This window comes from Gadus chalcogrammus, chromosome 15 (assembly GCF_026213295.1).
Source record: "Gadus chalcogrammus isolate NIFS_2021 chromosome 15, NIFS_Gcha_1.0, whole genome shotgun sequence".
NCBI classification, from domain to species: domain Eukaryota; kingdom Metazoa; phylum Chordata; class Actinopteri; order Gadiformes; family Gadidae; genus Gadus; species Gadus chalcogrammus.
In genome coordinates this window covers 6287236-6301145 of record NC_079426.1, presented here as the reverse complement: position 1 = coordinate 6301145, position 13910 = coordinate 6287236, and the positions used below count along the sequence as shown (strand labels likewise).

Genomic DNA, 13910 nt, shown 5'->3' with positions numbered 1-13910 from the left:
AGGGACTACTTTCCTCCTTATAAAGAGATACAATGTTTCCTTATATGGTGTTGTCTCTCCTTATTTGGTGAGTCACTGCGTCGCCTATGGATTGGCCAGCGACTATCCGGAAAGCGCTGCCATTGGCTAATGGAGCGCACTCATTAGAATAAATGCCAAAATGATTACGCTCCTGACGTCAACCGAGAGACTTTGAAAATCACTTTTTCTATTTCGGATAACTTTCTGTTTGTGCTCTAGTGTGTGTTTGTGTTCTAGTGTGTGTGTGTGTGTGTGTGTGTGTGTGTGTGTGTGTGTGTGTGTGTGTGTGTGTGTGTGTGTGTGTGTGTGTTTTAAGGCAGTCCTACTTGCTATTTTAAGTTGTACCAGCTTTTGAACTTTTCTATACAAGATTGGTGATATCTCATTAGACATTATGAAGTAGGAAAGTCAATGACATGAGGTCTACTTTAGAGACGCTTTTATCCAACTCACAATTTAGACTGAGGATTCTGAATGTAAATAAAGGATGGAATCATGCTTTAAAATGAGTTTCTTATACCATAAGCTCTTACACAAAATAAACGGTGTACACCTAATGTATAATATATAATAACATCCACTGCTGTAGCTATGTTCTAGTTAATAGGCAAACAAAGCACTAATTACCTTGACACAGGTCTGTTCTATGTGATGAGACTATAAAAGCTTTGAAGAGTCAATAGAGTTACTCTAATTTTCATATGTTTGGTGGATTCCAATGGTCCATCTTACCTTAAGAGTAGACGCTGGCTCCAATGTATTCCTCCTCAAAAGTTGTTATTGTCTTTTCTCCAATAGGGTTGCATAGTTGTTCACCTTATCCGTTGAATATTTTGTACAACAATTTCATGCAGTCAAATGAAATATGTTAATCAGAGCCTTTAAAATACACACTTCAATGCTTTGTGTGTGAGTGACTCCACGATAACAGCATTTCCCTGTCAATCTTCCATCTAAGGCCTAGTGATGTTTTTTCCAGGCTCCAATATAACTCTTAATTTGCCTTTTTCTGCATGGGAAAATTGCATGTAGTCCAATGGGTGCCAGCTTTGACTTTTTTTTTTTATTGGCCTTTTGTGGCAGCAATTATGATAAAGGTTTAGAGATACAGAGAGTCTGAACTGAACACAGTAGGAAGAATACATTTGCGTGCCAATTATTTTTTTTATAGCCAGCCGTTATAAACGTACCTCTAAAGTTTGAGTGTACCACGAGTGGATTGTAACATAATTAACGGAATAAGCTTCACCCGACAGAAGAATCCACACCAAGGAAAGTACGCCATGGTTTAAAAACACTGTGAACCTTTATTGACAGCAGACCGTCTATAACAGGATTACTGTGAAACATTTGCTGAAGCGGATTAAAAAAAGAGGTCTAGGTGTGAGTGCCTAGTGTTCATATTAAAAAAATAAACAAACTTACATTAAAAAGTATAAAAAAAAACTATAGTTTATAAACAGAAAAGAGAAGGCCATTCGTTGCATTTGATTAGATACTGAAAAAAGTCAGACGCGCAGGGAAAACAGGTAAGATAATCCTTCATTTACCAGGCACTTAACATGAATACTGACGGCCAGCAGTCACTCTCTGGACCTCGGTTCTATGTGTTAACATGTTTTAGCCGGTTATCTAACTCTCCCCCAAACCCGATGGAACACGATACTGAATACATAGCATGACTACGCTAACAAGTGTCCAAGAGTACCTTTTTCTATTATAAACACACAATACAAAAAGAAAAAGACCGGTCCTTCATTATAAATAAACAGGCACCGTGTCCTACGCATACAAAATGAAAGAGATAAACAGGGCAATTCTTTTGCTTTTTTTTTAAGTGAAGTTAGTGCATGGCTTCTACGTTATGCACACATCTCCGGTGGGGATGGTCCACTCTGCAACATTGCACGACGATATAGTCCAGATCGCAGTATAGGGAATCGCTGTTGGACCAGGATGGGGACTATAGCGTTGATAGTCTGCGTTTGCCCTGCAGCAAGTGATAACGTGACGCATGAGCTCAATGGGCAACACTACTCCTAAGTAGCCGCCACAAAGCACCTTAATCCGATTAAGGTGACACAAACACTGACACACTCTCTCATCCTCTCAGGGGCTTACTTGGCTAATAGACGTGATTTTAATTTCCTGATTGAGGATCGGAACATTGTCTGTTAAGTTTCTTTTACGACCCCCCCCCACACACACACACACACACACACACACACACACACACACACACACACACACACACACACACACACACACACACACACACACACACACACACACACACACACACACACACACACACACACACACACACAGAACAGTGCCCCCTGCTGGACAAACAGGTCATGGTTAGTTATTGTGTTTACAGTCACAGGACGTTGTGAAGGAAGTTGTCCGGAAGAAAGCCAGCATAAACCGCACTCTATCTCCATCCATTTTACACTCATGAGTTCCTTCCCCTCTGCGGTATCCTGAGAAGGCCGAGTGCAGGGAGTGACCGCCTTTACACAGCCGGCCATCCGGCCATCCAAAAATCAAAACAAATGATGGCTATCATCCGACGCCGTGGCCTTATAATCAACGGTTTCTAAAACAGCAGTGAGAGGTCGCAGGTCAGAGCGGAGGCACAGGTACTCTTGCATGCCGCGTCGCAGAGTCTCTTGGACAGAACCATCCTTAGGGAGGCGGTGGTGTGGGGGTGATGGGGGGGGGGGGCAGGTTGTCCGTAGGGACCAAAGAGTGTGGGGCTCTGGGGCTTGTAGAGCGCTCTACATGCTGTGGTTAAGGCAAAAAGGGGGGGAAGGGGGTGGTTCCTCGTTCACACGGCTCACGACCAACGTCGCTCCTGCACGACCCACTACAAAGCACGGGTCGTTTCCAAGGGTCGAGCCAAACGTCTTCCACTGCAGTCCACACACACCCCGCGTTGTGAAAAAATACACACGAAAAACACACAACGGTGATGATGAGGATAATAATAATAATATAAAAACAACGGCCAAGAGTTCGCTCCTAGATGCCCATCCCTGAAATGTGTGACTAATAATCCAGCATCTGTGTTGTTGTTGTTGTTGTTGTTGTTTCGGGGGTGCGAGTGTCGGGTGGGTGGGGTGGGTCTAGGCGTCTACGGAGGGTCTCCAGTCTCCCTCCCCCTCTCCCTCCCCCCCTGCTCAGACCTTGCTGTCCGAGGGCAGGTCTCCCAGGGCGTGGACGATGTCGGTGAAGGAGGGGCGCTCCTTGAGGCTGGGGGCCCAGCAGCGTGCCATCAGCTTGGAGATCTTGGAGGGGCAGCCCTCAGGGACGGGAAGCTTCAGCTTCATGCCCTGCAGACCTGGGGGGCGTGGGACGTGGGGGGGAGGAGGGGGGGAGGAGAGGGAGAGGAGAGGGGGAGACGTGAGATGGGTTGATGGCAGACAAGCCCCCGCATTCGAGCGGCACTACAGATCCAAGTTTGGGATGTCGCAAGAAGTTATAGTCCGGTAGCAAGGAAGTGGAGTATCATAAGGATGGTCATAATCTTTCATGCGACAGAAGAAGACATTTTTTGGTGCACGAGTTGCGTTTTCAATTTGCTTTAGTTAAGTCAAGTAAACTGTATGCATTTCTTCTGTCTCAAATTCTGCATTAGACATTTTATTGCGTTAACGCAAATGAACCCTAACCCTAAAAGTCACATCACCTTGCCCAAACATCAACGTCCACACAAACGTCACACCCGTATTCAAAGTCATTCTCTAAACACACCGACCGTGGCGGCGGCGCCAACACTGACCTTCCAGCACTTCGTCGTCGGCCATCTTGGTGTAGGGCAGCTCTCCGAGGCTGAACACCTCCCACATCAGCACGCCGAAGGCCCACACGTCGGACTTGGTTGAGAAGTCGTCCTCAAACACCGACTCTTGGGGCAGCCAGCGCAGCGGGATCCAGGCCTGCCGGTAGTGGTAGTACTCGCTGCAACACAAGACCAGGAGGTCAGTGAGGAAGCCAACTACGGCTGTTGCTTATGGAAGCTTAGTATCGTGTATCATCTTAGTCTAGCTATCCTTGTTGTGTACGGGAAATGGGTTAACTTAGCAATGCAGAGTCAAACATTTATCGTTTCTTCATTCTTTCGTTCGGTCTCATTTGCCTGTCCTGTCAGTTTCCTGTTATTATCATCTTCTCCCTTACTCTCCTAAAATCACCCCTCTTACACACTTTTGGTATAAACATAGTTTGAACATAGTACTTAGCATTGCACTGTAGCATCTTATTCTATCTTTGTTGTATACGGGGAATGGGTTAACCTAGCAAATGTTAGTGATAGGCACTTGTCTATGAACATCCTTACTGTACCGACAGCGATATATTGCTGTTTCGCTTTCTTCTGACAAATCGACTTATTGTAAATCGCTTTGGATAAAAGCATCTGCTCGATGCCCTAAACGTTAAATGTGAATGGGACTCAGTGAAACACCACGATGTGGAGCAATTACCTCAATGTTGATACAGTGACAATCATCACTACATCAACAATCATCGAAGATCGTTGGTTTTGGCATGAATATTTACTGGGCAGATCAGGTAGATAACCATTAACATTATCCATTATAACCATTACTTCAAAATAATGATGAAATTAATTTTATTTTGTGCCATCTTCGGTCAGCATCGGCGTTGCTGTAAAAGCAGCCTTTAATACAGATCCTATAGCATATCTTTGCCTGGCTCCGAGAACAGTGACTTTCACTGCAGTGGTGCGGTCTGAACGGCGTTGCCTAGGAGACCTGTTATAGACGTCCTTGCTGAGCCCGAGGGCGGACACCTTGACGTGGCGCTGGCTGCTGACCAGGCAGTTGCGGGCGGCCAGGTCCTTGTGCACGAAGCGGTGGTTGGACAGGTGCTCCATGCCGCGAGCCACCTGGGCACAGATGGACACCTATGGGGGAGAGAGGGAGGCAGGGGGAGAGATGGGCTGAGTCGGGGGAAGACAGTGGGTAGGTCATGCACGTACACATACAAGCACACACACACGCACTCTCTCACACACACGCGCACTCACACTCAGGCCCTCTCTCACACACACACACACACACACACACACACACACTTACTTTGGTCTTGGTGCTGAGGGGATGTGATTTGACTTTGTCGTCTTTGCTTTTGGATATTCTCAGGAACTGCTTCAAGTCTCCCTGATATACAAGAACGGAAAACAATTAAATCTGATGAATTCAAATGAACACCACAGTGTCTCTTCATAGAACCGCGATAGATTCATAACCATCCTTTGTCAATGTTGTTTGTCTGATTAATTCTAATATATTCAACTATTCTGCATGTGTTCACCTAAGAATGTGTGTGTGCAAGGGAGGGGGGGGGGGTTCTGCATGGGCCGCTAAACACACTAGCAAAACGTTCTGGAGGTTCTGGCGTGCCTAACGGGGGCGTTCACAGGAGAAACAGGTTTTCAGGCGTTTTCTCGCCATAGTTTTAAATTCATCTGGTTAAAAGGTGGGATTTGGATTTCTAGTGAATATCAGATTGTTCGGACACTACGTGCGTCCCGCTCCTATACTGGGGCACGTAGGCTTCAATCAAAGTACATTTTTCTAAGCAAATACTAATTTGACAAATTTGAAATTAGGATGGAATGTCTCAGGAGCTGGGCTCGATTACATTGCATACTCATTTAAAAGACACCATAATCAAAAGATATCCGGTATTCAATATTTCCCACTGGCTCCAATGTGTCAGATGCTGTAGTCTGCTATATTTATTCAATATTATTTTTCTTAACCCTTTGCCAGACCTCATCGCCAAGTCCCTCCATCCCGCGACCTGTCCATCACACACGCCCCCCACCCTCCCCCCCGGCGCTGTGCCTCACCAGGTCGCAGTACTCCATGACGGTGTAGTGGGGCTCCGCCTCGCGGCACACGCCCAGCAGGCGCGCCACGTTGGCGTGGCTGAGCTTGGCGAACATGTCGGCCTCGCGGCGGAAGTCCAGCTGCAGCTGCTCCTCGCGGCTCTGCAGGCTCTTCACCAGCACCACCGACTCCTCCTCGCTGCCCTCCGCCCGCGCCTTGGCCAGCAGCACCTCGCCAAACTCCCCTTTACCTGGAGCCCCGGGACACGACGCATTATTGATCCTCAACCGATGATACCCAGGCTGTCCTACTCTATGACTCTGAGTAGCTAGGGGAGCGACACTAAGGCTGCCCCTACTCTATGACTGAGTAGCTAGGGGAGTGACACTAAGGCTGCCCTACTCTATGACTGAGTAGCTAGGGGAGCAACCCTAAGGCTGCCCCTACTCTATGACTGAGTAGCTAGGGGAGCGACTCTAAGGCTGCCCCTACTCTATGACTGAGTAGCTAGGGGAGCGACCCTAAGGCTGCCCTACTCTGTGACTGAGTAGCTAGTGGAGCGACACTAAAGGCTGCCCTACTCTGTGTCTCTGAGTAGATAGTGGAGCGATACTAAGGCTGCCCTACTCTGTGACTCTGAGTAGCTAGGGGAGCAACACTGAGGCTGCCCTACTCTCTCCGACTAGGATCGTGTAGGACGAGATGTCTTGATTTAACTTTTTTAATTTTGGTTTAGTTTGCTTATCTTCTCTTTGTTTCGGTCATTGTTTTTTCGTTGTGTTGTTGTTTTTGTTGTCGGTCGTTTGGTTGTAAAAAGTTAGGCTTGAAACAGTTGAGCTTGCTTGCCATCAGACTTAAGATATGAATATCATGTCTTAAGACATAAATCTCAAGTCTTAAGAGATGAATCTCAAGTCCTAAGACTCCAGTTTAAAGTCTTAAGGCAGGTACCTCGGGTCTGGGGACCTGAGTCTTAAGGCTCGAGTGTTCATTCTTTAAACATGAACCTCAAGCTTTAAGACTGTAACGTAAAGTCTTAGGACTGGAGTTTAAACTCCCGTCTTAAAACTTTAAAGTCTTAAGGCTGAAGTGTAAAGTGTTAAGACTGGGGTTAAAGTCGTCTCGTACCCAGGGTGGTGATGGTGTTCAGGTTTGCCCGGGGGACCTGCAGCTTGTCGCTGCTCACGTGGCTGTGGCGTTTGTCGCCGGGCGCCGTGGAGCCCATGTTGGTGAGCGCCACCTCCTCCTGGATCTCCGTCGTGGTGTGGCCGTTCTGCTGCACGGCGCCACCTGGTGGGGTTTCGGGATAGGGAGGGGAGGGTTAGCTCAACTCAAACCAACAGTTGGTTCATAATTCATTTGGAGCAAGATTTGCATGCACCCGTGTGAAAATTGTGTGAAAATGGTAAGTTGCTAATTATTTAATGAACACGTGCGATACTTCTTTGCCCTTGATGGTGTTGCGCTGAAGTGGCAGTGGTAATAAACAACATCATTTGGTACAATATACCAGGTGTTCCATCGGAGTCATTCTGTTGTGCAATACCCGAAACAGCCACTAGATGGCAATGTACACATTTAGGTTTTCAGAGTCAGCCATTGAAGGCACTTAACTCCCAGACTCCTCCTTCTAAAACTACGCGCGGACTCACCATTGAGGCACTCCATCTCGGGCTCCTCCCCGTCCGTCCCCTTCTGGAGCCTCTTGGCGTTGCGTCTCTTCTTGCAGTAGAACATGAGGCCCAGGACGATGATGATGTAGGCCACCGCCGCCCCCACCGACCACCCGATGGTCTGGATCAACTTGTAGGGCGCCTTGTCATCGTGTTCCGACGAGTGGATCGGTTTCTCTGTCGGCCAATAGGGGGAGAGGTTAGGAGACGCCTAACTCTCCATTGGTTGATCTGTCGACCAATAGGGGGAGGTGTAAGGGGTTTCGCTGTCGACCAATAGGGTGAGAGGTTAGGAGACGGGACGTTCAACGCCTCGTCTCTATTGGTTACTCTGTCAGCCAATAGGAGGAGAGGTTAGGAGACGGGATGCACGCCGAGTTCAACGCCTTGTCTCTATTGGTTACTCTGTCAGCCAATAGGAGGAGAGGTTAGGAAATGGGGCGCACGCCGAGTTCAACGCCTTGTCTCTATTGGTTACTCTGTCAGCCAATAGGAGGAGAGGTTAGGAAATGGGGCGCACGCCGAGTTCAACGCCTTGTCTCTATTGGTTACTCTGTCAGCCAATAGGAGGAGAGGTTAGGAGACAGGATGCACGCCGAGTTCAACGCCTTGTCTCTATTGGTTACTCTTTCGGCCAATAGAGAGAGGTTAGGAGACGGGACGTACAACGCCTCTTCTCTATTGGTTTCTCTGTTGGCCAATAGGAGAGGTAAGGAGAAGGGACACACGGGGAGGTTAACGCCTCTTCTTGAGCGTGGAATATGATGATGATGATTTCCCTGCGTTTGGGCGGGAAACCCTGAAAAGATCTTAACTTAAAATGACAACAGACGGAGACTTAGATTAGCGTTGTGTTGGGTCAGGTATGACCCAATACCTTTCCCTTTAAGGGGCTAAAGGTGAACTTGGCCCGTTGCCCTATTCCATGAGCACTCTTAATGCGTTGATTTGTGTTTCAATTGCTTGTTTAAAAGCGCGGAAATAAAGATGGACCAACTCTTAGGTCGGGCTCTTTCATTCCTTATATCAACCACATCGTGTAGCACTCGGGGAAAATAGGTGTGAAACATGGTTCAGTGTCAACAAGACTTAATCCCATCACTCAATGGGCTCTCGACATCAGGGAGAAAAGAGCGGGAGTAGGCTTGTCGAGCCTCCGACTGACTACATCACTGTGGAGGTACTCATGCGTTACGTCATTCGGACACAGACCAAACATATGAACGTCTCTCAGACTGCCAGCCGTGAAGAGTCGAACCGAGTGCAGCCAAGCCAGCACATGTGTACGTAGGGGGGCCCCGTAGCGAACCCAGAGACCGTCGCACGCAACGAGAAACAACCGTGGCAATGCTTCCGCGGGACAAAACCGACTCTCTCTCACACACACACACACACACACACACACACACACACACACACACACACACACACACACACACACACACACACACACACACACACACACACACACACACACACACACACACACACACACACACACTCTCAGTCAGCTGTCTCGATCAAACCCAACACCCGAACAATGCCTCTACTGTCCTCACATGGGACACTACTCGAGACCGTGTGTGTTTGCGTGTGTGTGTTGGTGTGCGACTGTAATTTTGGGATTCAGATGTCACGCAAAGGGTGCTGGAGCCGGCGTCTAATCCCCTCACCCTTTGTGTCGGGCCCCGCACCGCGGTGGAGTGGGGGTTATTAAGTCTGTCCTGATGGGTGACAGGCCTGGGGGGGGGGGGGGTGGTGTGTGTGTGTGTGTGGGGGGGGGTGCGTGAGAGAGGGCTAATAAGACCTTCTCTTCACCGGCCCGCGCTGGTGCTGACAGCTTAGATCTGCTGCGTAACAAGCTTGTGCGGTGATGACATGCCGACCTTATCTGTGTGTGTGTGTGTGTGTATGTACGTGCGTGTACATACGTACGTGCGTGTGTGGATGTGTACGTGTTTACGTGTCAATTCATATTGGCATAGATAAATGCCTACCATGCATCTGTTTTCGTGTGTTCATGTATAGAGTGTGTGTGTGTGTGTGTGTGTGTGTGTGTGTGTGTGTGTGTGTGTGTGTGTGTGTGTGTGTGTGTGTGTGTGTGTGTGTGTGTGTGTGTGTGTGTGTGTGTGTGTGTGTGTGTGCAAGACCGAGATAGAGAGTGTGTCCATTCATATTAGCATACATAAATGCCTACAGTGTTGGTTTGCAAGCGTGCGTTTGTGTGCGCATGCAAATATGTGTGTGGTCATGTGTGTGTGCGTGTATGCGTGTGTGCGTGTGTGTGTGTGTGCGCGCGTGACGGACTCACCCACGACGTAGAGCTGGGCCATGCGGTCTTTGATGTTGCAGCTGTTCCCGACCACGCAGCTGTAGCGCCCCGTGTCGTCCGTCCTCACGTCATGGATGACCAGCGAGCCGTTGGGCATCATCTGGAACCTGGGGGAGGGGGGGGGGGGGGGTGGGGGAGTGGGGGACAGGGGGGGGTGAGCTAGAGGGTGGACCACTCAGAAGTACAGGGGGCTTCAGCCGGGCCTGTGTACAGACAAGCTCGTCTATAGAGTGGCGGCAGCTGAAATGGATTCATTACATTGAGGGCATTTAGCCGACGCTTTTATCCAAAGCGACAAACACTAAGTATAATTTGTCAGATGTAAGAGAAACAACAACGCATCGCTGTCGGAGCAGTAAGGATGTTCATAGAACCAAGTGCCGAGCACTTGACATTTTTGGGTAAACCCATTCCCCGAGCACAACAAAGATAGCTAGGATAGGAGGATGCTACACAATGCTAAGTACTATGTTTAAGTGCAAGGACGTACAACATTCAATAAGTACGTACGAGGGGTGTGCGGATGTGGAGGGAGGTTATGCAGAGTCCAGGTCATAACTGATTATTCAGATACATATTCTCCCATATGATTATATCCAATAGTTTATAATATCCATCTCATTACTGGGTGTATTATTGTCGTTGGCTGAGCTTTCTAGGGGACAAATACAAGACTACTATTACTACTACTACTGAGATATATTATTGCTGAACGTATAACCCATTTATCGAGGTGAAACAATTAATGATGACACGTTTACATGATGAGAAAATGACAACCAAGAGAATGAGCTTTATCTTCTGCTCTGCGTTCAATAAAGACCCACTCAAAGGCAAGCAAAACCCACACGCCGCAAAAACAAAGTATAAAAATAGACCCATCACAGAAACATTGTGGGTGACATTAAACGACTCATCTATTTAAAGCGAGCATAAATCAGCGACAAGAAGAGAGAGTGGCCACTGTGCGTAACCTAGCAACCACAATTGCTTTCATGTGCGAGCTGGTTTTGAAATTCAAGAGAAGGGACGTGCTGTTCAGCTAACCAGCTCAGATCACAGACAGGCCAATGTTCTGCTCAGCTAACCAGCTCAGGACCTGCTCACAGACAGGCTAATGTTCTGCTCAGCTAACCAGCTCAGATCACAGGCTATGCTACATCCAAAATAAATGGGTAAAATGCCCAAAAAATGTAATCGCCCGCCCAGCTTATTGTTGTAACAACATGACCTTAGGTAGGCTCGGATTTGAACCTGCTCCTCTGAGCTTTGCCCTCCATCGTCCAGTTAGGTCTGTGTTCGACCTTTGCCGGGCCTTAGTGGGGGGTCATTACCTGGGGTCCTTGATGGTCTCCAGAAGGTTCTCTTTGACGAACCACTGGATGTGTGGCTCTGGGTCCCCGGTGGCCTGGCAGTGCAGGGTGGCGGTATGGCCCTGGTACACCGTGGTGTTCTCAGGCTCCAGCTTGAAGTGGATGAACACTGTGTGTGAGGGAGCGAGAAAAGTAGAAATGGGTGTTACCAACACACATGGTACAGTGAGAGGGCCACAGCTGTGGGAACACAATCTGAGAGTAATGGGACTGCGATCCGTGTGCTGTGGTCGAATCTTTGACACTAATCGAAAATCAACCACATGCGCTTCATAACTCTCCCCATAAACGCCTTGTAGCGCATTATCAGAGGAAGATCTGATAACCAGCGCTGTAAAATGGCCTGCTCGTATCCTTCTCAAGATGTAAAAAAAGACTAACATTATAAATCGATATTGTTGATATAGTTCAGAAATTGTTGTGATATAGAACAGATCTTCCTCTGCTGACCTTGAGGTCCTTTGACACTATTTACATCAGCTCTGATGTCAATGTGCGGCCAGTGTCAAAGAAGGATGGATTCAAGCCTCAGCCTAGCGTATGAAGACTCGGCTTTTCCCCAACAATCCGATGTATTTAGAGGATTCAATTCAATTGGAGTTTCACATTTTAATTAATAAGTGTAAATAAAGCCGCCAACAGCTACACGCGGATTAGGGGGATCACGATTACGATAGGTGCACTCAGTTTACAGATTATCATATTATTGACAAACAATTGAACAGTAGAAGGACGTTTAAGGCAGTCGGCGGTGCTAGCTTACCTGCCACACTGAGGGCCACGAGCGCGCGGATCTCCCCCTGCTGGTCGTTGGAGGCGATGCAGGTGTAGTTGCCGGCGTCACTGCGGGTCACCTTGGTGAAGACCAGCTGGCCGTAGCGCGACTCCACGTGGGGCGGGAGGTCTCCTCCGTCTGCAGGAGGCGACAGAGAGAAGAGGCGGAGGTTAGGGGGTGGGGGTCGGTTGGGTTTGGGTAGGGTGAAGGCATCTGGTGTGTGTGTGTGTGTGTGTGTGTGTGTGTGTGTGTGTGTGTGTGTGTGTGTGTGTGTGTGTGTGTGTGTGTGTGTGTGTGTGTGTGTGTGTGTGTGTGTGTGTGTGTGTGTGTGTGTGTGTGTGTGTGTGTGTGTGTGTGTGTGTGTGTGTGCACGCGCTCACCTGCTTTGGTCCAGCGGATGGTGGGGTTGCTGCGGCCGGTGGCAGAACACTGGATGACCACCTCCTTGTCGAGCTCCAGGCACTGGGCGGTCTGCGGTGTCGGGGTGAACTTCAGCTTCTCTGGAACACGCACGCACACACCGTTTTAGACACACTCCTTCTCAATGTGTGATCCTATACATTTGTTTATTTTCTCTCTCCCCCTCATCAACGGAGAGGAGATATAGGGAGGGAGATGAGGAAAAAAAATGAGAAAGAGGAAAAGAGAGCGAGAGAGAGAGAAGCGGGGCAAAGTGAGTGACGTCTGACTGTAATGGGGCTCAGATACCCCCGGGGAGAGCACAGCTGCCTTGTGGACACGCTTGCGGACACAATATGGCCGGCATGCCAGAGCCGTCCACGACAAGAGGTCCTCCGCTGTGGTGATGGGGCGCTAAGCCAGCTGGGGAATTTAACACCCAAGAGACTGATGAAGCTGCCTACAGTGCTCCGCCTTTATCCTACGATAAAGCCCACCCACTGACGCGACCCCCAAGGCTCCAGCCTATCACGGAAACATACACCCCAACAGGGTTTGTTTCCCCCTCTTTGAACAGTGGTCTTCTCTTCAATCGCTCGGGGTGCTCTTGACCCCCCCGTGGACCCCAGCCCCCCTCCTCCCCCCCAACGCTCACCCGACCGTCTCTTTAGTTCTTGAACGGCTCCTTCTTCCCAGCTCCTGAACAGGAACCTATTGTTCGCGATACACTCTGGGAAAAATGGCCACCCTTAGAAGTTCTGTGACCATGTGAGACCTCAACTAAATTTAGTTTTGTGTGCAGCAACTGGAGAAGACACGAAAGAAAATATAATCAATATGATAGTACTCCTATTTCTGAAGCGTAATTTCATACATGTTCCAGACTTGGCCTCTATGAGGGGCCATTGGTACAATTGCTACTTTACTTCATGGAGGATAACCTGTTCTGAATTGTCTACACAGAAAGACATTCAAAAATATACATAATGCCCAAAACATCAAATTGCCAATCGCCCGTCTTCCTGTTCTCCGTTTTATCGAGGTGTTTCTGTTCTGAGCTCATGACTGGCGGTAGGATGATAATGGCGTTTCCTGCATTACTGGTTTGACCCCAGGGCGCTCAGACGGTCTCTGTAGTCTCACCCAGGACCCAGACCCTGGCCTGGCCGACGAGTTTCCCGGCGTCCGTCTTGGTCTCACAGCCGTACACCTGGCCGTCGTACACCTCCACGTTGTTGATCCGCAGGGTGCCGTTGGGGAACAGCTTGTAGCGGCCGTCCTGCAGGGCAAACGAGAGAGAGGGAGTGAGTGAGGGAGTGAGTGAGGGTGAGTGATTGTGTTTGAGAGAGAGAGTTTGCATGAGTGAGTGTGAGAGAGAATGAGCATGAGAGAATGAGCGTGAGAAAGTACGAGAGGGAGAGTCAGACACATTAAAACATCACATTAAAAAAAATATCAGATTAAACAAACAAACCT

The 13910-nt window shown here is 48.6% G+C and overlaps 1 protein-coding gene across 1 annotated transcript in view; it reads right to left on the bottom strand.

Annotated features, from left to right (window-relative positions):
• Positions 1 to 531: 531 nt before the first annotated feature.
• The window catches only part of ptk7b (protein tyrosine kinase 7b), a 71251-nt gene continuing 57872 nt past the window's right edge, over positions 532 to 13910 (bottom strand). The window contains exons 9-20 of the mRNA XM_056610103.1: positions 13578 to 13713; positions 12416 to 12535; positions 12024 to 12173; positions 11222 to 11369; positions 9867 to 9994; positions 7535 to 7732; positions 7011 to 7172; positions 5903 to 6132; positions 5127 to 5207; positions 4800 to 4951; positions 3806 to 3984; positions 532 to 3364 (exon numbers count right to left, since the gene is read on the bottom strand). Of these exons, the coding sequence (XP_056466078.1) occupies positions 3204 to 3364; positions 3806 to 3984; positions 4800 to 4951; positions 5127 to 5207; positions 5903 to 6132; positions 7011 to 7172; positions 7535 to 7732; positions 9867 to 9994; positions 11222 to 11369; positions 12024 to 12173; positions 12416 to 12535; positions 13578 to 13713 (1845 nt within the window). The 3' untranslated portion in view covers positions 532 to 3203. The remainder of the gene's footprint in view (positions 3365 to 3805; positions 3985 to 4799; positions 4952 to 5126; positions 5208 to 5902; positions 6133 to 7010; positions 7173 to 7534; positions 7733 to 9866; positions 9995 to 11221; positions 11370 to 12023; positions 12174 to 12415; positions 12536 to 13577; positions 13714 to 13910) is intronic.